At 39.9% G+C, this 24,812-nt stretch overlaps 1 protein-coding gene across 1 annotated transcript in view; it reads right to left on the reverse strand.

Annotated features, from left to right (window-relative positions):
* MMRN1 (multimerin 1) overlaps positions 1–24,812 on the reverse strand; it is a 49,572-nt gene that overhangs the window by 15,867 nt on the left and 8,893 nt on the right. The window contains exons 2-4 of the mRNA XM_052682684.1: positions 10,629–10,748; positions 7,739–7,845; positions 2,347–2,445 (exon numbers count right to left, since the gene is read on the reverse strand). Of these exons, the coding sequence (XP_052538644.1) occupies positions 2,347–2,445; positions 7,739–7,845; positions 10,629–10,748 (326 nt within the window). The remainder of the gene's footprint in view (positions 1–2,346; positions 2,446–7,738; positions 7,846–10,628; positions 10,749–24,812) is intronic.

A 24,812-nucleotide genomic window follows, 5' to 3' on the forward strand; every position in this document is an offset into this window, starting at 1 on the left:
ACCCCATCAAGGTTTTCAGACTAAATGAGAGTTAACTTCCTCCTTTACTGTAATCACAAAAGTATTGATTTTCACTTATCATTTATAACATCACAACTTTACAAGGCTTCTATCTGAAGGAATACATAATCGTTTCAGAGATGAGTTCAAAATAGAGGTATAAAAATAGCTAATAGATAAATTACTTCAGAATAACCATTTGTCTGTCTTTAAAAGAAAAAAAAAAAAAAAAAGACACCCAGCCTGTACAGTCAAGTTTAAGACCTCCTACATTTTTCCTGATATCTGTAGTCTTTTCAGGTGCAAAAGAGCCTATCCGGATTCTTCTAAGGCAGGTAGCAGTAAAGAAAGACTTGGTCTTGCAAACTGAGACTCTGTGTGGCTCCAATTATCCACTCGAGTTTAACAGCTGACAGAAACAAGACTTAGTCTGCCATTTTCAGAAGATGCTAATTTAATTAAACACTTTCATTCCTGTAAGGAAAGCTATAAATTTTTTTCATATCCTTCAACAAATCAAACATACTATGACTTAATAAATTGCTATGCAAGAGATTCTTTAACAATACATGTAAGTATTTATTATTAGTATTTATTATTAGTATTTATAATTTAGCGTAAATTTACAGTATTGGTACTGATCTTATGCCGCTTTTCATTAAGGGACCACTGTCTTTTCCCATGGCTGTAAACAGTCATAAATCAGCAATCACAGACACATGCTTAGAGTCAAAAGCTGAAGGCACAGGGGCCTAAAAACTACAACAAGAAAAACCAAGTTACACATAGAAGAGCATTTTCTTCTTACTAGACTTCAATTCTGGTATGTAAAAACACTTTTGGGAAAACATCAACAGTTCACTAAATGCACCAAGTCAGTATGCACGAACTGCGCCAACACCTACGCTCTCCTGTGGAGGCACATTGATTGTACAACTCCTAATAGGTATATCCTGGTGAGTAAGACTGTTTCAGGTTAGGATGCTAGCCTATCCAGCCATTTTCTTTCCCCTTGGTCTCTACTTAGACATAAAGCTGTGATTATACATTAACTAAGCAGTTGAGTCTGCCTTGTCCTCACCTTTCCTCAGCATCATCATGAAGATAAGCCATTGGCAGATCGTTTTCAAATACTTTTTCTTATAACACTACTCTCTGGCATGGGCAGACAAATAGGTCTGTACACTTCTGCTCCTGGTTGAATTCTCACTGAGAGGAAGTGAACTGAGATCTTCACTGGCTGGTCTACAGCCATCAAAACTGGTAATTGAACGATAATCTGCAGGGTGCACCAGTTTCTGCAGTTACATTTCTTGTGGTACCTGCTGAAGAGAGTAGTCAAGTTGCACAAGTGAACCTGGAAATGTGGTTTATAAATGGCACAATGGTACTGCAGCAGCTGGAAATACAATCTGACTTTTAGTCCTGATGGAGTGACAGACCACGGCAGTCAGATATTCCCGGCCCCAGGTTTTATTTTCAGGATTGGCAACCAGACTAGACTCCAATTTCAAAATGATGATCTACTTTCATTTTAAAATCACTGAAAAGAAATTAACATGGAGATTTAATTTGAGATTTCAGTTTCAGAGTTAGTTCCTAGTTAGACTAGGATTACTACTAAAAGAAGTGGCCCTGCTTCATGCTTCGTTGATCAGGCTCATTTCTTCATATGAGTCCTGGCTGCCTGACTAGACACCATCTTCCTCCTTCCAGCACTAGGAAAGTTGGTTATTCACACAATATCACTGAAGTACAAGAATCTTTACCTTTTTAACTCCCATTTGAAACTACTACTCCTTATCTCCATGCTATGTTCAGCCTTCCCTTCTCCTGCCCATTCTTTGTGATTTTTCTCTTTCTTGTTACTTGAAGTGAAGCACATACATGGCCATAAACACATACAAACATTCTATCTCCTTAAAGCCATGTGGCAGTCTGCATTCTGACACACTGCTCACAGAGCATGTATGACTATCCCAAAATCAGTGCAGTATACTGGCAATTGGAGCACGCTGACCTGATGACATACCTTATTATCTGGTTCCCCTAAATGTTTTAGGATAAAGGCCAATCACACGACTGATGAAAACAGTGTACATCACTACATTTTCTCCTACAACTCAGTGCTGGTTTACACTAATAGACTTTGTTTTTCTGCTAGTTCATTTAGCTTCGTAATGCAGCAGTTTAAATACTGTAATTGAACAAATTTTAAAAATGCTCTTAGCTAAGTCATGCTAAGTTGCAAGTAACTTCATATCTTTTTATTAAGTCAATCACCATTCTCTGGTAATGTTAGGAAGAGGAAAGTGTTTAAAGATGAAATCAGTTGTACCAGCTGACCTGGCCCACTAGGCTCCTGTGTAGCTCCTGGTGTCCTCTCACTGAGAGTCCTGCTGCTTTCAGCCTGAGTGCTGTGCACAAGTGATTGACGTTCTTGAGCTAAGAGATGGACAAAAAGGAAAGGAAGCAAGTGAAACAGTGAACATCACTAAATCAGTATTTGGAATCAATTGCTTTCTCTCTGCGTCCTATACTAAGTTCACTAAACACAGAAATAACTGCAGATTAGCCCTTATAACAGAGTGCAGGACTACATCTAGACGAATATAGTGAACAGTTCTATAAATGGCTTCCTAATATTTATGAGAGTTGGTGTTAGTACTAAAAGGTCAAAACTAGAATGAACAGCACATGGAAGTATACAGAGCTAAAAATTCTGGGGGAAGACTTGATGTCAATATAAAACAAACACAAAGACAATACAAAAGAAGTCAGCAATAATTGATGGTGGTTTTTTTTTCAGATTACACAACTCTTCAAATTTTAGATGTTACTCAATAAATATGATGGCATTGCAGTACCTGAAAAATGAAAACCGCTACAAAATGTAATCTAATTCCAGACTCTTAATAAATATAATCTGAGATATGTGACAGGTATGTACGTTGAAGTTCAGGAAGGTTGAGAGTTTGTTAATATTTTCTCTGGTCATGGCAAACAAGATATTCTGCTCTTATTTTACATCTCAATTCAAAGATCCAAGAGCACTTGTTAAAAAGTTGGATTTATGTTGTTTTCTCAGCATTACCATTGGGGAAACTTAGTTCTAGAAAAGTGAACTGTCTTCCCCCCAGAAACATGAGCAACAACTGATGGACTTAAGAAATAAAATGAGATTTCCAATTTCATTATTTAGTTCTCTAGCCATTAAGCTTAACAGTGTTACACCCCTTCCATTAAAGTGGAAAAAATAATGATATTTGTACATAGTAACGCACATTGTAACCTTCCTAGTGTAAATTCATACCAATTTTTTTATGCTTCTTCAAAATGTATTTTGAAGTGGCTGCTGTTTCAGTTGGAGCATATCTGAGGAATGTCACAGATATGATTTCCTGCTTTTGTTATGATCGAAGCAGATGAAGTTGGGTATGGTGACATTATCCTCCAGTTCAAATATTAAAACCTAGCCTGGCCATAATGTGAGTTACCAAGGAAACAGAATTAAATGCTGAATCAAAAAATTCTCCATGTCCCATCAGCCTCCTGGCAGTGTGCTCAAGGATCAATAGATTATTACACTGAAGGATAAGGAGCTTGAGGTTGTAAATTAAGGGAGAAAGAAACAATTAGAACAGAGATTCATCAAGGAAAATTATAATGTGACTGAAAATTTCATTAAATCTACTAAAATTGTCTGAGAAAAAGTATAAAATCTTCAGCTACAATTTCAATAGCTTCTGTTATCTTTCTGTGGCACGGTTATTGACAGGAGTCAACTGCTTGAATTTTACCCAATTCATTACACAAGTTATCAGTTGCTGACGTGATGATATCATCTATGACAAGGGAGTCAATTACTTGACAATGATAAAGACCAGCTGATCCATGTTCTTTTATTCTTTCATTTACTGATGCTTCTGTTGCTCTAAATATATTCACCACCACCACTTCTGAAATAGACACATTTTTTTTTCTATATTATCCATCTTATCTTCTATCTTACCCATTAAGTCAAGTGCCTCATTCACAGCTATACTGTGCAGAATACCCAAGCCCTTACAGTTATTGTTATTTGCTTTAAGAGCATCAAGGCTATGTATTTATCACTGCGTGCTTGTTTACTAACGCTTTGAACTGTTCAGATAATCTAATCTCTGTAAAACCCAGAACATACATATAACACCGGTGGAGAAAACCAGTAAAGGAGCAAACCTCCACACTTCTAACCACACCACGGACTGTAACCAGCAATTCACACACACGCACACAATTGAACAACACGACGCAGAGAGAATACCTCATACCAGTTATGAAATTGCATCACTGTCTATAAAATGTGTTGGTCAGACAGCCTCAGATTCAGGAATATCATTTGCTAAGCTCATAACAGCCACTGGCAATATAGCTCACATCATTCTTCTCCAGTGGCTCAGACATTCTCCAAAGGAACCACACGGACGGAAACCTTTCATGTTCATCGTTCCCACAGCCGAGATCCCCATCCCAGATGCCAAAAAGCAGAAGATGAAACAGAAGCACCAGACTAAAACACCAATACACGTATCCTTAAGTTTGAAATAACCATTAAATAACTTGAAACGGGATATGCTACGCTCAGTTAAAGCTAAAATGAGAAAATACAAAACCAAAAATAGACTTCCTTATCTACCCTATAGGTGTAATTTACAATAAGAAAGCAACATTAATAAAAATTAAAAAAAAAAAAATACCCCACTAAAAAAAAAAAAAAAAAAAGGCAGCATTTCAGAAGGCTGAGTGACAAGTAGCCTGCAGGAGCTCCCGGTTCCTCCAGGAGCTTCAGCATGTTCAGCAGTCCCCAGTATAAGCTAAAGCACATAGGAATCTAATACCAGGCTCCTAACATTGAATGTATCAGCCTAGATGTATAATTCATTGTCACATGCATTTTTAAACACAGCATGCAAAATGATTTCAGGGAATATTAAAAATATTAAAATTGGATCTTTTCCTCTCAATATATTTTTGATTAGTCAGAAGTGACTTAAGGGGAGCCCCTCTGGGGAGTTATGTAGCTTCTCCATATTCCCTCTCCAGGCACTCCTGTGCCTGAAGATGAATTGCTACCTTTTGTGTTTTCAGCTCACCCCATGCTGAGGACAGCACTTGCTCGTGTGCAGAACGTTTTACAGCCATCTGCTGGAGAAATGACATCACTACCAAGCAAGAGAATTTAGCTCTAACAATGGCTACACTATTGTCAGCCATTTCAAAAACAAGCTCTCTGCTCTAAGCCACAGCTAGGTTGGGGGGAAATGAATTATTGCACATCACCTCACCCCACAGCAAAGCTGATACATTATGCAGTGTTCATAAAACCTATGTCCATGAATGAACTGGAATGTCTGTCACACTCCAAAACATTTGTGCACACATGCCCTTTTCTCCAGCTTACAGATGAAAAGTTGTCTCCAGCTTGAGGATAAAAAGTTGAAATAAAGCTGTGCTTAGTAATAACACACCACAAACTGTGCAACTCATATTTGACAAGGCCTTCCTTTTTGGCACTCTTGTTTGTTGGTTTGTCCACACTGTGCTGTTCCACAAGACTTAAAGGAATCATGTCCTGTTTTTTATTTATTAAAAAAACTAGTTCTAGTATCTATTTTTTTAATCTATATTAAAAATATATTATTATATATATAATATATATATAGTATATATAATATATATATAATAATATATATATTATTTTTAATCTATATTAAAAAAAACTAGTAATAGTATCTATTAAAAAAAGTAGTTCTTGTAAAAGTACATGGTCCATGGTAGAAAAGGATATGTGCCTTGTTCACTTCAGTAATGTGTTCTTGCCAAATGAGAGGAGGAAACTGATATTAACACCTTTCCAGCAGCTCTTCTGTATCACTCACTACTCTATTACCTGCAGGGTACCAGTACCCAGTCAGTCACACAGCAACTACCAAGTAGAGTTTGTCAAAGTCTGGGAATAGGTATCACATGGAGACAAGTTTTTTCCCTCCCTAGACTGTCAGACAGATCATTATGTCCCCTCAGCAGAGAACTCCTTCATTAGATGGTCATGATGTTAAACAGATCGAGTGCAGAAAGACCAAGGGGAGGTTTCAAGAATTCTGAGGAGTCACTGTCTGATTTTTATAATGTCTCTCTCTCTCTGCTGCTGTAGAAACAGAGTGCACAAAGACAAAGCTATCGGGCTCACAATTCTTCAAGTTCATTAGCTGGTGCCCTTTCATGAGAACTGAGTAATACAGGCAGGGCCTGTGCTGGTGGTCTGCTCCTCATGTGAAGAAGAATTCCAGAAACAGGGAAAGAGAGCACTTCTGACACAACAGCTTTCTTCTGCATCTCTTTAAGCACTTCTAAAAGCATTAATTAATTAAATATCCCAGAGCCCTTGAGAGATAAGTGCATCTCAGTTTTCTAGATGAGTAAGCTTGGATATGCAGATTATAAGCGGCTTCCCCAAGTTATTCAGCAACTCGTAAGAGCTTTGAAAATAGAACCCAGGAGATGTCATTTCAAACCCACTCCTTTAACATTTGACAACATATTCCTTTATTCTCACTTGCACAGATGCCACTACTGTTCGAGTTAATAGCTTTTTTCCTGGACAGTGCTCCCATGTTGTTTTGATGTCTTTTTAATTTGATCAGCTGTACTCTGCCCCTTTAATAAGCATTTTTAAATCTATTTTTTCTAATGTTTGCATTATTTTATTTTGAACTGCAAGCTTATAAAACATCCGTGTTCACTGGACAGCCTTGCTGACGGGCTGTGTCCTGTGTCAATATCCGACTGCACACTCAGCTGCACAGAAGAGAGTTCTGTGCCTGTTGAAGTTCTGGCTCTTGCTACACTGAAATTCCCTCCTGGATGTGAACAACAGTGATTTCTCTTCATTTCTCTACATTAATTTTTAATCACAGTCCCTTCTTTACCACTGCTGATTGAACTCCCTATCACATGTAATGGCCATTCTTGTAATATTCATTCATTTAAAATATGTATGCTGATGTCATATCTTATTTTTCAAGGGCAGCTTTTTTAAAGGCTAGTAGCAAAGAAATAACTATTACACAGACATGTTAAAAGCATATTTGACCACCACCAGGGCAGGGCTAAAGTGTTCTGTTCCACTAAAAAAAAAAAAAAAGCCAAAATTAAACATGTGTTCCACAACATCAAGTAAAATTAACTTAACACTGAATTGAACAACAAATTTCCTCCTCAATGCAAAGGAAAACAAAGTTATCACATTATTTTACTGAATATGTCAAATATATTTTTAGAGACAAGCTAAAAGAAAAAAGGGTGACAGTGCTGCAGACAGATTTTATAGCAAATACTCAAGGGAGGACCTGGGTTTAAATATTCCAGCACTGCAGAACTCAATAATCGAAAGGTCGAAAGTAGGGAAGCCCTGAAATCAACCTCATATTTGAGCAAAATGGAATTAGGCTGAAGACATTATGAGTTTTAGAGAGGAAGAAAGGAAATGGCATTTTGCTTAAGCTGCTGTGGAAGCTCACATACCCGGAAGAGTCAACACACCAAAGCATTTTAGCCTAGCATGCATTTTTCCTGGTTTTGAATTAAGAGAAGGAACCATATTGATTTTTAGCATAGCCATTTACTTACAAGTAAGATTGAACTGCTTTCTTTTATTGAAGTTAATGGGTTTCAAATCAGTGCATCTCCCACCCACCTTTTGGTAGGCAATTTTGCCCAGTGTATCCAGGACAGCACTTCCACTCCAGCGATGTTACTATTTTATGTTCAACTCTATAGGCTTGGTGTGTTGTTGTCCGGGACCTGTAAAACAAAACTACTTTAAACCTGTTTTATGTAATGGTACAGGAGACGTAGGATCCACCTACACCTACGTTATGGGTTTTTTTTTTCCCCATGTTTCCTCTCATTAACTGCTTGAAAATAAAAATGAAGCCTAGCTACGAGCTGGTGTTTCAACAGCAGTTGGAGTGTTAGTACTGCAACCTCCAATTAACCCAAATAGACAAAACTTTCCTTTAACATCTGTTTAGCGCTGTCAGGTTTCTTCCTTGAATGTATCACCCAGGAATTAAATATTATTAACTGTTATTACAATTAATAACTACTAAGCTGGACAGAGCGATTCTAATATACAATTATGGAATCACATTTCCTTTGAAATCAGTAACAAAAAACATTTCTGATGAATTTATGCTATACCAGACCATATTAAGTACATACTGGAAGCCTCTTGTTTCTGATTCAACTCATATCCTGGGTAGTATCAAGAGAAAAGTGATTAGCAGGTCAAGGGAAGCGATTCTGCCCATCTGCTCTTGTGAGACCTCATGTGAACTGTACTCATGTACCTCATGTGTACTGTGTCCAACAGGACGGACATAGAGCTGTTGGAGCAGGCCCAAAGGAGGGCCACAAAAATGGCCAAAGGGCTGAAGAAACTCCCCTACAGCAATAGGCTGAGAGACCTGGGGCTCTTCAACTTCAAGAAGAGAAAGTTCTGGAGCTCCTTATAGCAGCCTTCCAGTACTTGAATAGGGCCTAGGAAAGCTAGAGATGGACTGAGGGGAAATATCTTCAAATTGGAAGAGGGTAGATTTAGACTAGAAATCAGGAAGAACTTCTTTACTGTGAGGGTGGTGAGACACTGACACAGGTTGCCCAGCGAGTTTGTGGATGCCTTCTTCCTGTAAGCATTCAAGGCCAGGTTGGATGGGGCTGTGAGCAACCTGGTCTACAAGACGTGTCCCTACCTATAGCACAGGTGGGAACTAGATGGCCCTACAGGTCCCTTCGAACCCAAACCACTCTTTCGAAATACTTGTAGAATCATGAAGATTATAGACGTATAAATCTGATAAAACATTAAAATTTCCAGTCTGTAAGTTGAAGCAAGCAGGGTATAGCGACGCAATCGTGATACCTCAGTTCTTACAGTTAAAGTAGGTAACCGCACAATCAGTAGCAATTTTGTGTTCTAACACATTCTGTATGCCCCTCACTTCTTTACTTCATCACTTCTAATATCCTTCTGAAATTAAGTCATTTTAGAATGAATACACATCAGAAGAGCATACTGAAGAAATGTGCTAATGTACGTCTATTTGATTCTCTTAAATATAATGTTCAAGTAAAGAAGAATTTCAGATAGTTCTGCTGGTTGCTAAACACTACCATTAAAACACTTTAGAGCTCAGAAAAAGCAAAGAATCCTTCCAGACACATAATCCCTGTCAAAATCACTTCAGAAAGGGGGAGAATTTGAAAAATGTCAGACCAAATAAATACACTCCCAAACAATTTAAAAATATATATATACATATCCTTGTTTTACAAAGGAATTAATCTTGTCAGCCTTTCATAAGGAATGCAATACCATATATTAAAATGTGTAGCAGAATTGCATGTTTTTGAACTGCTTTGCCTCTGAGAAAAGAACTTCCCAGTAGTAAGAACTCACTAAAGATCAAGGTGAACTGAAATCAAGCTTGGTCCTCTCAATTATTTCACCGTGTACGTGTTCTTACTTTGCAATAAAACTTCCTTGTTCTATATTAGCATAACCAGTTCCTGAAAGTACTCATAAAAACGAAGTGTCCATGAAAGGAGTTAATCAGGAAGAGATACTGCAGAAATAGCTTTCCACGTAGACAAGCCCCAGAAGTGTATATATAGCAAACTAAATTACATGAGCAGCCCAAGGAAATCATTAAAATGAAAAAAATAAGTAATAATCAGAGTTATTGCAAATCTATCAGATTGAATAAGAAAAAAAGCTGCCAACACTGCAACCACAGGGCTTACCCCACAATTCTGATATACAATTAATTATGTTTTAGTCTCTCCTCATCCTAAGGATATTTCTGTTTCAGGATTCACCGCAAAGTTTAAGTAAGCTCTGCCCTACCATCTAGAGGACAATTCTCAGAAGAAACTGACTGGTGTGAAGCTTCCAAAATTTTACAAGGGAGAAACGTGTTATAATCTGTTTTGCTAGTTCTTTTTCAAGCTGCCATTCTCCAGGCCCATGTATTAAAATCCGATTTCAGTTACTATTAAAATCTAAAGTTTGGAGAATACAGTCACTGAAACCACAAACGACAATCTGAATATGTTCAGAGTTATTACTTACAAATTGTATCCAGGCCAATAACTTTTCTAGTTTTGCTGCCTGGCCAACATAGCTGTGACAGAAATGAGAACCCAGAAGAGATAATAACAAAAATATTTATGCTATGAGGAGAAAGCTTTTTGCCCCAGCAACACAATGCACAAGCTTGGAAAACTGCACAAAAAGGATTTTCTTTCTCACATGAGCTTTAAAGACCTGCAATTTCTCTTAAAGTAATTCAGAAGAAACATGGATTCAAGAATAGAGGATGCCAGAGTCAGGGTATGTCAAGCATGTATAGTGAAACTGAAGGACAGTTCCAACCACAGGTTTTTTATACTCGCTAAGAGATCTGGAAACATACTAATTTGCTCCCTCAATATGTTATTTTGCTTGTCTGTTTTCTGAAGTTATGGTTATATTCATTAGACAGCTGGTGACAATTAGAGTATTCATTCCTCCTAGTTCTACACACCTCTGAGCACAGGATCCAATAAGCCAAGTGCAAGGTTTTGCCCGGCCAGATGAGAAGGTTTCCAGGTTGTCCACTACAACTGTTGGTAAGAGCCTCGAATGGATATAAGCACACCAGTTTCTGTAAGAGATAGAAAGCAGACAATTGAAATACAAAATACATTCTGCACAATATAATGAGATATGATACTTCACAGGAATATCAATTAGAGATAGGATTAAGTTACGTAAACATAACTTCCCTCAGACTACCAGTACAGTTTTGGGCAAGTTACTTACTCCTTCTGCTTCATCTGTCCATTAACAACAAAGAAAACAAGCAGTTATTTCTAAACCTCTACATTTATTTAGATATACCCATTTTTTTTTCTTTGTAAATGTTTATGTAGTACTAAATACAAAGAAGTCTATCTCACCAGCAGTAATCATAGATCTTAAAATACTCCTGCATTTCAGATCATAGAAACTCTCTCCAGAAGTCAAAGGATTGTTTAACACAGCTTTTAATCTCCAACAGGTTTCATCTTAAGATGAGATAGTTTAGTCTTCCTTCCTTCCCCTGGAAATAAGTTGAGCACACATAAATAGTGTTTTTCAGTGCACTTTGAGGTCCAAGCCATACACAATCATAATATGCCATGGTCCTGCTCCTGGCTATGCCACTGGCTTTTTCCTCCCCTCCTCTCCCTGGAAAGAAGTCCTATATGAAATAATCCAAGTGTTAACTGCAGAGCAGGAAGTGGGAGAAAGTGAATGTAAGGCTACATTCCTTTAAAAGTAGTACCAGGTGGTTAGAAGAAACTGTTTACATCCAAATTGAAAAACAGGTACGTTTGTAGAAGATACAAAAGGAAAATGAATTTAATTGAAATTATCATTTGCGTGATGGCTCAGGATGAATTTGTACAGTGAAATCATGTCTGAAATCTAACAGCACTCTTTGAATCAGAAGTACATAGACAAATTTCAGAGGCTTTTACCAAGGTCACTCAGCAATTGCTAAGCTGAAAAAAAAGGATGTCACATATTGAGAACACATGTCCTGTTACAGATTTTTATAAGGCATTCAAACAGAAAAGCAAAAGACTAGCTAGATTTCTCAAGAAATATTACCAGCACAAACTCCCATGAATACGTAGTAGACATCACATGCAACAAGGAGTTGACTGCTGATTAGAGAGATGAGTGTTAAAAGTACACAAAAATGCGTAGTTCCAGTAATAATTGCGTAGTTCCAGAAACATGAAGTTTCCTATAAGAATATAATTAGGTAATCAAGCTGAAGTTGATTATGAAGAACAGCATGAATCTCATCATATTTAATTTCCAAATAGTTAAGTGTCAAAAAGATCTCTTGGAATACATGGTCAGCCATAAATAAATACAAGCTCAAGTTGCCAGGGCCTCAAGTTGTGCCCAGGAAGGGTTAGGTGGGATATCAGGAAAAAATTCTTTACAGAAAGAGCAGTTAAGCACTGAAATAGGCTCCCCAGGGAAGTGGTTGAGTCAACATTCCTGAATGCATTTAAAAGCCATTTGGATGCGGTGCTCAGAGACAAGATTTAGTAGAGGGTTGTTAGAGTTAGGGTAGTGTGGTTAGGTTGTGGTTGGACTCAATAGTCTTTATCTTTTTAAACATCTTTCCCAACTCAGAGCAATTCAATGATTCTATGAACCTCGTATTTATGAGGTAAGTTTACCATCAGAGAATCACAGAATGGCTTAGGTTGGAAGAGAATTTAAAGACTGTGAGAATACAAGAGAGAAAATTCACAGCAAAAGCCGCGGAGCAAGATAAACAGCATGAGAAGGCAACTCTGAGAACCAAGGACACCTCCAGAAGAAAAGAAAAACAAAGTCAAGTACGCTGCGTGATGGTTGCGTGGTAACAACCTGGATTGGAGGAAAGGCGCGTGGCCAGGAGCCGCTCATGGCTCTGACTGAATTGCACGGTTAAGGAGTGCTTGAGGAATGTTTTGTTGACATGGAAAGGCAGGTGAGAAAGTTAGAAAACTTGCGAATGTACACGAAGGATGGGTGTGAGAACCTGTAATAAGCCATTCGGATTGTTCTCATCCAAGTCCGTGCATCAGACGCTGCAAGCAGAGCCCACTGCGTGGAGCAAAACGAGCCGAGGCTGAGCGAACCCGCTCCGGCAGCGCTGCCCGACTGAACTACGGGGAGATCGTTTCCTGCGTGCTCGCACCGCTCAGCAGGGCAGAAGGTGAGCAGTCGGGAACTATGGGGAGCTCATCAACGAAGGAGCAGCAAAAAAATCTCGAAGCATTACAGATAAAATTGATGTCAGAACCGACCTGTATCTAGCTCAGCATTAGTTACTTTTATTAACTGGATAAGGAAAAGTGTCCTCGACTTTCCAGAAACTGGGTTATCTTTTGATGGGGAGCTTTGGAACAAAATCGGCACAAAAATCTGGGAGGCTTCTGCTACTACAGACCAAGCGGCTACTGAACTTTACCTGCTTGACACCAAATATCAGAAGCGCTCAAACAAATCCGACAACAGAGGGCAAACCCTTCCGACTGCTCCCCATCGCGCTCCCCCCAATCCCCGCCTTTGCCCCTAGGCAAGGGTAGCAGCTCCTGCCCGGACCCGATCCGCGGCTCCAACCCCATCCCCGGCCGGGAAGACGGAAAATCGCAACCCGCCACCGCTCTGCCGCCCATCGCACCCCTCCTCCCCCCCATTCCTCGCCGCGACGCTCTCACCCTCCACATCCCCCCCCCCGTCGCTCTCCAGACCGCTGCCGCCCTCCGCATCTCCGACTTCGCTTGCCGTTCTGCCCCTGCTGCCCGCATGTAACTTGGTTAAAGTCAAGGATGGACCGAAACCAAAGGATTTTTGTGAATCCGGTCTAGTAGACCCGAAGGACAAAGAGAACACCTGATGTTTCCTCCCGATGACTGTTCGAAGGGGACTGGGAGGGAAAACGTGGTTGCTTCTACAGCATACTATGGTGCTTTAGAGCAGTGCAGAAAAGAAGCAATATCACGGGGTGATGCTGATATGTTACAAGCATATCATGCAAATCAGTCCCCCCTACGGGAATCCCTCCCTTATGAGGCAGTGAAAGAGCTAAGAAACAAACTGAGGGATTATGGAACTCAGTCCACCTGTACACACAATCTTTTGGTTGCCATCGCTGACAGTTACGTTCTGACCCCTTACGACTGGAAAATTTTGTTAAGAACAGTTCTGTCTCCCATACAATACACTTTGTTTATGACTGAATACCGAGACAGGCTACCATCCAGGCTATGAGTAATTCAGTTAACTTAAATCCTATTGGCATAGAGGAGCTCCTGGGAGAATGGGCTTGGGCAGCACCTCAGGCCCAGGCACAGATGGATAGGCAGTGCCTTGAACAAGTTAAGACTTCAGCGTTGCATGCTATCCATTGGATACCTGACATTTATTCATCTAATGCCTCATTTATATCAATTAAGCAGGGGACTGCTGAGCCCTACATTAAATTTCTTGATCATTTACAAAATATGCCAGAGAGACAAGTGGAAAAATCAAGCTGCCCAGGATATTTTGTTTAAGCAGTTCGCAGTAGAAAACACAAGTGTGAATTGTCAGAATGTTTTACAGTCCTTAAAGAACACAGATCCATCCATTACTGACATGATTAAAGCCTGTCAAGATGTAGACAAAGCAAGTCACAAAATGGCCTTGTTAGCAGACATGCTGGTATCCCAAATTGATGTAGGAACAGCTCAAAAAATGAAGTGTTACAATCATGGAAATCCTGGCCACGTGCAAAAGCACTGTAAAAAGTCTAGACAAGCAAATAAAAACACATATGCTATTCCAGCTCGACCCTGTCCCCGGTGTGGGAGGGGTCTACATTGGGCAAGAGAATGCTGATCTAAACTCCCTGTTGCTGCACAGCCCTTTGATCTACTGGGAAATGGGAAGAGCAGTACAAGACCATATGCTATGATAACAAATACAGTCCCAAATCACCTGGCCACTGCCTGTCCAGCTCACTCAGACTAGCCACCGCAAGCAGTGAAGGAGTGGACTTGGCCACCATCCAGTCAGCGACACTGACTGATAACATCATGACCCTTATTCTAGTGGGTATAATGGACCCCGCTGTGGACAGCGTAGCACTCTCTTGTTCGGACATTCTTCTGTTACACAGATGGGACTTTTTGTTTTTCTGGGAGTCGTAGATGCTGACTACATTGAGGAAATTAATATAATAGCATGGACACCCTCCCATCCACCCCCCGCTTTATTCTAATAGGCCATAAAATAGCACAGCTAGCCCCTTTTCATTCTATAGCCAAACCTGGCATCAGGGACTGGACCGGTGGATTCGGGAGCATGGACAAACCTGCTGTGGTATGGATTACACAAATGTAAAAAGAAAACTATACTACCACATACTCCCAACAGTTACTAAGCCTCCTGGATACCAGAGCCAATGTTACCATCATGAAGCCAAGTGAACGGCCCTCTGAAGGGGCACTAAGAAACCCTGATTCTGCTATTACAGAAGTTGGGGGTGTGCAGCAGCCGAAACAAAGTGCCCAAATTTTATTTTTTTGAAGGGCCTGATAATCACATTGCTCACGCTGCTCCTTACATCTTGCTGGTTCCCTGTACTCTGTGGGGTCACGATCTTTCGTTGTCAAAGGGACATGATTTTACAGATGCATTTTCAATACCGGCCATTGATGGGCGGCAACCTATACCCTAGCTTGGAAGAAGAGCAACCTGTTTGGGTAGATCAGTGGTCCTTAACAAAGGAAAAGCCGTTACATTTCCATGAGCTAGTTCCGCTGGCTGCTGGTCATGTGGTGCCTACTACCAGCCTTGGTGCATAATCAATGAATATTAAGATGCTATGATTATGATTATGAAATAAACAAGAGAGTTTGACAAAGCAGACTATGATAACAAAAAGGGAATAAATAAAAGGCTTACCCCTATCCTGGGCTCACTCACAAAACTCCAGCAGAGCCAATCTCCACAAGAGATCCTTCCCCACTGGTACCCAGGTCTTAAATAGGTCTAGGAGGGGGGCAGCCAAGCTCCACCCCTTCTGGCAGCACAGGTGAATTGCCTTCACCTGTGCTCCTCTGGCTGACTCATTGCTCACCTCAGGTGATCAATCAGAGCTTCAGGCCGTGACTCAGCAGTTTCCATACACTTGAGTATCACTACTTAAGAGGTACACCCTCTATTCCAACAAAGAGACTGAGATCTAACCTCTAAAAGACAATTAACACCAAAAGCAATACAATGCTTAGACTCTGTAATAACATCAGTACAACATCAACACAGCCATCACATTTCCTTATCACTTACAGTATCTCTTGAAATAATATCAAACTCCTACCACCCATTTGGTTGGTATGTTAATGGGATATCTCAAGAAAAGATCCTCTCATCATCCTTGAATGGATACTGTTACCACATACATATTAACATCATGAGTGGAGATGTTTACAATGCTAATAAATACATTGAGGTCGGCATTGTCTATAAATTTTATGAGCTTTTGACTCTGATTGCATCTACCCACTACTAAAAAAGATTCACATTGAATGCTGGAGCATTTGGTCACTTCACAAACTGCTGTAGCTGACTGTACTGGAAAACTTCCACTCATCCCCCAGACATCAGCTACTGCATAATTTGTGTTATCTATCCTTTACTAGAAATGTTTCACTTTCACATGTTCCAATACCTAATGCTGTTACTGTATTTACAGATGGCTCCATCAGGACACACCAAGCAGTGCTTCTCTGGCGTGTGACTGCTAAATGAAAGCAGTCAGAATTGCATATTGTTGACGGATGACCTCAAGTTGTACAACTTGCTATGGTAGCTTGAGCTTCTCAAATTTCTGCAGAACAAAAGCTTTACATGCTAACTGACTCTTTGTATGTTACAGGTATCATTCAGCTGATGGAAGGGTTTTTCTTAAGGAATTTAACAACCCTGCCTTTTTTGCACAGCTTAAGCAAATTTTAGATTATGTCTCTCACTATACTCTTCCTTATTTTATTGTGCATATTCAATCACACACTGCATTGCCTGGTCCATTAACTGAGGGCAACCATAATGCTGGTCAAGTCACAATCACCTTTTCTAGCCCTCAATTATTTCAAGAAGCGCAATTCTTCCATCAACTTATTGCATCAGAATAGGAGAGCCTTGCAAAAGCAATTCCAATTGACAGTGAATCATGCCTATAACATCGTTCTAACATGCCCAGACTGCCAGGCAATTGCCTTTTTGCCTCAAACAGGGAGGAATCCCCGTGGCACATTACCTGTTGAACTCTGGCAAACAGATGTCACTCATATTCATCAATCTGACCATCTAAAATAAAAGCACATAACCACAGACTTTTCTTAAATGTTTGTCACAGAGCATACAGGTGAATACAGTCACAATGCCCATAAACACTAGTTATTCTCTTATGCTGTTAGAGGGATCCCACTTTCAACCACAACAGATAATGGACCTGCTTATAGTTTTAAGGCCACTCTAATTTTCCTCCAAGAATGGGTGGCTAGACATGCTACAGGCATTCCTCATTCTCCCAGTGAGGGAGCATATCATAGAATATGCTTGTCAAACATTAAATGTACCTTAATAAACGAAAAAGGGGAAATACTGGAGACACACCACAAGAAAGATTTTGTAAAGCTTTACTTGAGGTTAAGTATTTTGAATCATGAACATACAGATACAACTCAAGTAACCACCATTTTGGGGGCACCCCAACGCTCAAGGAACAGCCAATGGCTAACATTTAGAACGTGGCCACACAGCATTGGGAAGGTCCCTTACCATTGGTAAAACAGTGTCATGGATACACTTGTGTTTCCACTGGGACTAGCCCTACGTGAGTTACAACATGATACATTCAACTTCATCTCAAAGCAGAAAAGAGCATCCAGCCTTCATAATGACTGGGATTGTGTGCTTCTTACTTCTTGGTACTGTTTTGCAATTTGTTGCATTATGGATAACTTATGGGTGCCATAGCAAATTACAAAGAATGACTGGATTGTGATTGCCCACTGGAAGGTATCACAATAACAACCTTGCTAATGGTACGACAAAAGTGGGCGATTTTCCTGCGTTACCAAAGCCGCCTCAAGAATTAGAATTATTATGCATGATCTATGTTGCTGTGTGCTTCTTCCTTTATTTTAGCTGTAGATCAAAAGTAAATTGAACAGAATTTGATGTTATCAGTGATGGAATCTATGAGAATAGCTCTTTTAGTATAATTTTAACCTCTCATTATCAGTAATGCTTGGTTAAGATGCTATTAGTCTATCAAGTAGCCTTTTCTTAATTTGAAGAGACTAAACCTGGAAAGGAATCCCTGATAAAGGGATGACCCTGCATTATAGAACGATCCGTTATCTTTCATCCCACTGATCAGGATTTTAAATACTTGGCCATATGTCACTTGAGACAAAGGCACATGGTATCTTACTGGGATTCAATATACGAATTTAATATAGAAATTCCAGAATACTGCCCAATACATCTTTTGGTTCACCAGTCTCTTCAGTTGGAACCTACATCAGGGACCTAAATGCCCCTGACAGAAGAACGATCTTGCAGTGGAACAAAATATTCTGGTAGTTTTAAGGGAACTGATATTTGTGGCTATAGCTGCAAATGTTTTGTTTTATAGAGATAGCTAATCTTGGTAGCTTATTTTGTTTTTCAAGTAGGTTTTCCATTCGAGGTCTGTAGCACCTAATGGTCATACAGATGCAGTGTGCTGTAGTAGGTGACTGTGAGACACTCCTCGGGAATGGGAAAAACTCTTCAGACCCCTGGAAGAACAGGAGAGAGTCTGTGATGGATGAGATAGGAAAAGTGCCATTTGAAGCAGGGGACACCCTGCTGGCACTATCTATTGCATCCACTGCCAGAACGTCCCTCCTTTCTCCTTTCTGGCAGTTTGCCTTCTCTCGGGGGTCAGTAACAGTATACTTGCTCAGGGACTTTGTTTCCCTCTTAGGGGATTATCTAAAACGGATGCTTGTGCATGTGTGTGAACATGCATTTGAAAACTGAAACTCATAAACCTCTGAGCTGCTGAGTGCTTAGTTTTCTCGTCTCTGCTCCTGAGACATCCTGTCTTTCAGGTCCAAACATACTGTGAAAGAGCACTGCTCAAGCTTTGGCCATGCTCACCAAGTTAGGATGCTAGCTGGCTGAAAAACAACACCACTAGTGATGCTCTAGCAATTCTATCCAACAGGCAACATTACAGAGTTGTTTGGCCATTGATTTTCTACTATTAGCCCAAAGGCATGGTTGTGAAGACTTTGAAGGCATATGCTATATGAACTTTAGTGATCATTAAAAAAAAAAAAAATATCTATATCAGTGCATACCAAAGTACCTGATTAGAGAGAATCTTCAATAAATACACACAGAATGGGACCTTCAGGGATTCTTTTCTAGGTTGCAGGAACTTGGGCCATGGGCCAAACACGCGCTTGTTCTTTTCTTAATGGTTTTAATAGTATTTCTTGTCATTATGCTATGTTCGACTTGCCTTTTTTCTTATGTTCAGCATATTAACAACTGAAGCCTTGATCGAATCATGATAACCTGAATGCATCCAGCAGTACTGTTACAAAGCGTTACACAAAATGACGGACAAATCTCTAAGTGGTCATGATTATGCTATTAATAATTAGTGCTATTATTTTATAGCACGTTAATAGTTTCCTAATAAACAAAAAAGGGGGAATTGTGGGAATACAAGAAAGACAAATCAGAGCAGAAGCTGTGGAGCAAGATAAACAGCATAAGAAAACAACACTGAGTATCAAGGACATCTCTAGAAGAAAAAGTCAATTAAGCTGCACGATGGCCACATGGTAACAGCCTGGATTGGAGGAAGAGTGCATGGCTTGGAAAGACTCTCAGCTCTGTTTGGATAAGTGCTGCATGCACTGTTAAGGAGTGCTTGTGGAATGTTTTGTTGACATGTAAAGGCAGGTGGGAAAGTTACAAGAGAAAACTTGTGAATATATATAAGGGATGCGAGAACCTGTAATAAACTATTCGGATTGCTTTCATCTGCATCTGATTTGCTCCAGCCCTCTGATCATCTTTGTTGCTCCTCTGGACCTCTTAGGGACATACTGCTATTCCCATGCTGAAACATATTACTGGCTTGACAAATTGTTTCAGTTGTAGGGCTGCTGAACTTACAAGTACTTCCAGACTAACATTTGCATACCATACCTAGAAGCTCAACTTCCAGTATCATGGTTTGCTGCTAACTCTTGCTTCCCATTCATATAGCTCTGTTAATGTTTTAGAGTTTATCAGGAAAATAAGTATTTACGTTACCCAGCTTGCCCCGAAATCACTGTCTTTCTAGGCTGCTTACAGTGGGGAATCAAAATACACAGATTTACAGCTTCATACAAAAAACCATACAAATGCAAAATAGCATGAGAACCTGTCTTTCAACTTGTGAGACCTTACCAAGACATTTGTGACAGAATCAGTAGTTCTTTAGGAGAAAAAAAGATTCCTGAGATATAAGATGGTAAGTAGGGCCAACAGATGGATCACCTCAGTACTTCTGCCGCCAACATCACATTGCAGTACACCCTCACATAACATGTGACGTTTAATTGGTAAATAACACACTTCACATAAAAGGGATTTTTACTTTCTTTCTCTGATCAGATTTTACCTACTTACCATTTTCAGGAAAATTTTCATTAGGATAATATTTCTTATTAGTTTAATATAAAGAGGCTGTGCTTTTGTTTGATGCTTCCTTTTTGCTCTATTCCCTCTGTCTCTAGCCTCTTGCATATATGTGATGTACATGTATTGAATAAATTCTTGCCAAAACCTAAATACAGCTCTCAATTTTCAAGGTTAAACATCAGGTAATCTTCTCATCACCTTCATGGAAGTGAAGAGCAACTTCGTGAAACAAATCTGGTAGAATCAACAGGGGAAAAGCTTCTTTACATTTTAAAGAAGAAAAATGCCCTATACAGTCTCCTATGTATTGAGAACACAAAGAATAGCAGCAATAACTAAATTGTAGCAATATCGGTGCTTAAATACTGCCAACAATTAGCTATACATACAGCTGACAGCTTCACCCCTTCCAGTTCACTGCCTCAGTAGCAACAGAAGTGAGAGATCTGCTCACATCAAGCATTCTACAAGAACATGACATAATAACATGCTCAGCTCCCTTACTAAACATAACAAGGAAGACAGCTCTTCCACAGTTTCTTTGCAGAGGCCTCAGGGAGCAACAACAAAACCTCTTACAGAAAGAGAGCCAGGAACTGAATGCAACCATACAGGCTAGGCACTAACATCAACACCAAGTACTACCACAACACCAAAGCAAGCAGAGCAACGCAAGTAAAACAATGCAGCAAATGGAAGAGAAAATACAGGCAACAAAGCTGAAAAACAGTCCCCAAGGATTGATATAAATCAGCACTTCCACATGGACATAGTACTTAAATGGAGTTCCTGTCCCCTTGGTGTGGTTGGTGGTTTCAGGTGAGGCTGGTCAGAGCCATTAGGAAAAGGTTCTTTACTGAGAGGATGGACAAGCACTACAGTAGGCTTCCCAGGGTAGTAGTCACAGCCCTCAGAGGTCAAGAATTGTTTAGACAACTCTCTCAGTCACAGGGTCTGAATTTTGCACAAAGCTACAAGTTGTACCCAGAGATCCTTGTGGGTCATTTCTAACTCAGGATGTGCTATGATTCCACGTAGCTACAGCTTCTCCATTCTATAGTAAGTGTTCAAACCTCAGATTAAAAAGTTCTTATGTATTAGCACTGAAAACAAAAAAAAGAAATGATCAGTATATGAATGAAATACCAAACTTGCCTTTACAAATTCAGAAAGCAGTGTTAGTCCAGACTGACTGCAGACTATCCGGGAGTTAGTTCCAACTAAACATAATGTCTTCCTTATGAATTGCTTTTAATTTAGTCTCAATACAGAAAGTAAACATCTACATCCCTGAATAACTTCCATTAACTAACTGATAGCACATCAAGTCTGATCAAAATACATTTGAAAAGATAACAGTCATTCAGTACCACATCTCTTTTACTGGTATGTTAGCTGCCTAGAAGGTGAGGAGCTAAAAGCAAATGACAGCAAGGTGTTTTATCACACCTTGCAAATCAAGTACCAAAAGACAAGTCAGATTTCAAAATCAGTGCAGAATTTTATTATCTCAACCTACAGTGAGCTGATGCTGTGGTTAGAACTTAAGCTCCTGGCTCCCTCACCTACCTTCTTATTCTTACAAACAGACCTGAGAACTCAGCAGAAAGAGGGAATAAGCTGAGGAAATAAAGCAGTACTATCAGTGCTGGTCTTTTATGCAGTGCATACAGGAGAGATACTGTTTTAGGTAACTGCACTCCATTTCATATCTAAGCAAACATGATCAACAAAAAGATAAATCAAGTAAAACAGATGTTAAAAGGACAACTGTAAAAATACAAAGCCCTGAAATACACAAGACCAGGTTAAGAAAACTACTTCTTAAAAATGGTAATGTAAACCCACTCATTATCATTACTATAGAGAGCAGCTAACTTCAAGGTAACAGCTACTGGAATTAGCTCATTTGGAGATGCCCTTAAAGGAAAAAGCAACACTATAAATCCCAAACTTATCAAGTAAGGACAACTGTTTATTTTCAAAGGTAATCTGAACTCAACCTCTGATCTCTTTGGTCCTTTTCATTTGCCTTAAAAAAAAAAAAAAAAAAAAAAAAAGTAACCCACCTTGAACAGATTGTTTCTACTTACAATAATTAACTCATTCTCACACTGAATGGGTACAATATCTGCGTACCTGTGGTTCTCAGAAGGGCCCAGCAATCCCTGAACTAAATTAGAGGACATATTCTCAACAAAAGAGTCCCCGGCATGACTCATAATTAGTTTTATGTTACTGATGAACTAAGCTCATTAAGAGATGTTTAGAACGTAAGTAGAATTTTGAAGTCAGGAGAAAAAAAAAAAAAAGTAGATTTGAAAGCAGAAGATGAAGCATGGTGGAGGAACTATTATGGGATACTTTAATGCGAAGGCAGAATAGAAGACAACTGTTTTGCGTAACAGGAACTTAAACCTGAAAAGCCTCTCAAACCTCACCAGAGTAACGTAGTCCAAATCAGTAACACAGGCTTCTGACACAGATTTTGTCAAGGGCTGCAGCAGCATCTTATTTTTTTTCTATTAAGGCTGATCTCAATCAGGAAAGCTGTATTTAATAACAAAACACATAGTACAACAGATATCCAGTCTGGAAAGAGCAGTGTAAGTCAACTGTTATAGAAACATAGAATCACAAGGTTGGAAAGGACCTACAAGATCATTTAGTCCAATTATCCTCCCATTACCATTGCTACCACAATAAACCATACCTCATATCTCCTTATACAGAAACCAAAAGCTCTTGTGAGATTTTCTCTTGCTGTTGCAAGTACTAGCCAGCAAAACTCCCTGGTAGTAAGGTGGTGGAGAACACCTTTGAGTCTTCAGAAAATGGGATGCATGCTGGAGACAGCTGTGAGATAGAGGTCTTTCCAGGGCCACTGTAACTAAGAGCTGCCTACATGTTTCCTCTATGGCAACATGTTCTGTGCCCAGGTTACCCAGGCACAACATCTTTCTGTCTAGAAAAATAAAAAAACAAAAACACTTTTTCTGAAGGCATGGGAGAAACTACTGCAGTGTTTCCCTGTGTTTAGCTGACTCACCTTCAGTGATTTACATCAGATATGGAAAATACACATGTATCAGGCAAGGTTTTACAGCTTCAAAGGGACACGATTGCCAGCGAAAAGCACCTGCCGTATCTGTCAACAAAATCACCAAGCCTGCGGAGGTCTGCCCTTCGGTGCATAGCTAAGAGACCAACGAGAGGTAATGTCTCAGCAGCGGTTACAAGCTCGGATTTTCGTTCTAGCCGACGACAAGCTCTGCCATGCTGGGCCGGCAGGTGGCGGCCGCTGCCCGCAGAGGAGAGAACGAGACATACTGCGGCTAACGGCGGCCAGGGCACAGGGCCTTCGTCCTTCTACCTCTCTTCTCCTCCCCTGTGTTTTGTCTGGTGAAGTTAGCCGTTCTATGGCAGTCCGTGTACTCTGAATGCATTTGCACGGGACTTCCGCAGACTTTGAACCAGTCCTCTCTACACTGTGGCACCTGATGTAAAGTGAAGTGCAATTCACACCATCAATTAAACAAAAAAAGAGTTAATTTTTTTGGAAAGTAGAAGTTATGAGACTGCATCAATCCCCTTCATACTACTTTCCTAGTTTGAATCACTGAATCTTTGGGTAACTGAACAGGAGCAGTAACAAATAGCACAAAAACTGCCAGCTGGTGATCATCAAGTACAGCTGTACACAGTCAACCCATTTGCTTTTTAGCCAATATATTTTCAAACAGCACTCAAATGGCCGTAAAAGCACACAGAAAGAGCAGCAGCTAGGACACAAAGGGTGGAAATTTCATTCTGCCCCTTTCATATTACATCTGAAAATGAGTTATTTTTATCCACAAGTGGATTAGATTACCTGGCTATTAATAGAAATGCTATTGAATCAGCACAGTTGAACATCACTGCATCACAGAAACAAGATTATTGTGTTGCTGAAGAAATAGAACAGCACCTGGAAATGCTGTTAAAGCCAGTGCATGGTTTGCTGGCTGTGCCCCATTCAGATTACACAGAGATGATTGTTCTTTCATAGAACAGTTAATGAAATACAAATCCCAACTCTACACATTTTCAATTAATGTTGTTCATTACTTCTAAACAGAGGAGTTGTAGAAAGGTACTATGAGCACCTGTAGGAAGTAGTTTGGAAGGAGAGGCTAAGAAACTGGGGCTTATTTGGTGTGGGGAAGGAAGAGCTCAAGAGTTCTTAACAGCAACCCCAACCACAGACCTGCAGGGATGCTCTTAAGAAGTTAGAGCCAGAGCAATGTATGGCAGGAGAACAAGAGTCACAGCAAATGAACTGAAGCAAGAAGTAGTCAGACTGAGCATGAGAAACCTGTTCCCCTCTGAGGCACTGGAGTAGAGTCCAAAGGTTGCCCAGTCACTGGCCTGACCTGATGAGACCTAGAGCAAA

The sequence above is a fragment of the Tympanuchus pallidicinctus genome, unplaced genomic scaffold, assembly GCF_026119805.1.
Source record: "Tympanuchus pallidicinctus isolate F22 unplaced genomic scaffold, pur_lepc_1.0 scaffold2, whole genome shotgun sequence".
Taxonomy (NCBI): Eukaryota; Metazoa; Chordata; class Aves; order Galliformes; family Phasianidae; genus Tympanuchus; species Tympanuchus pallidicinctus.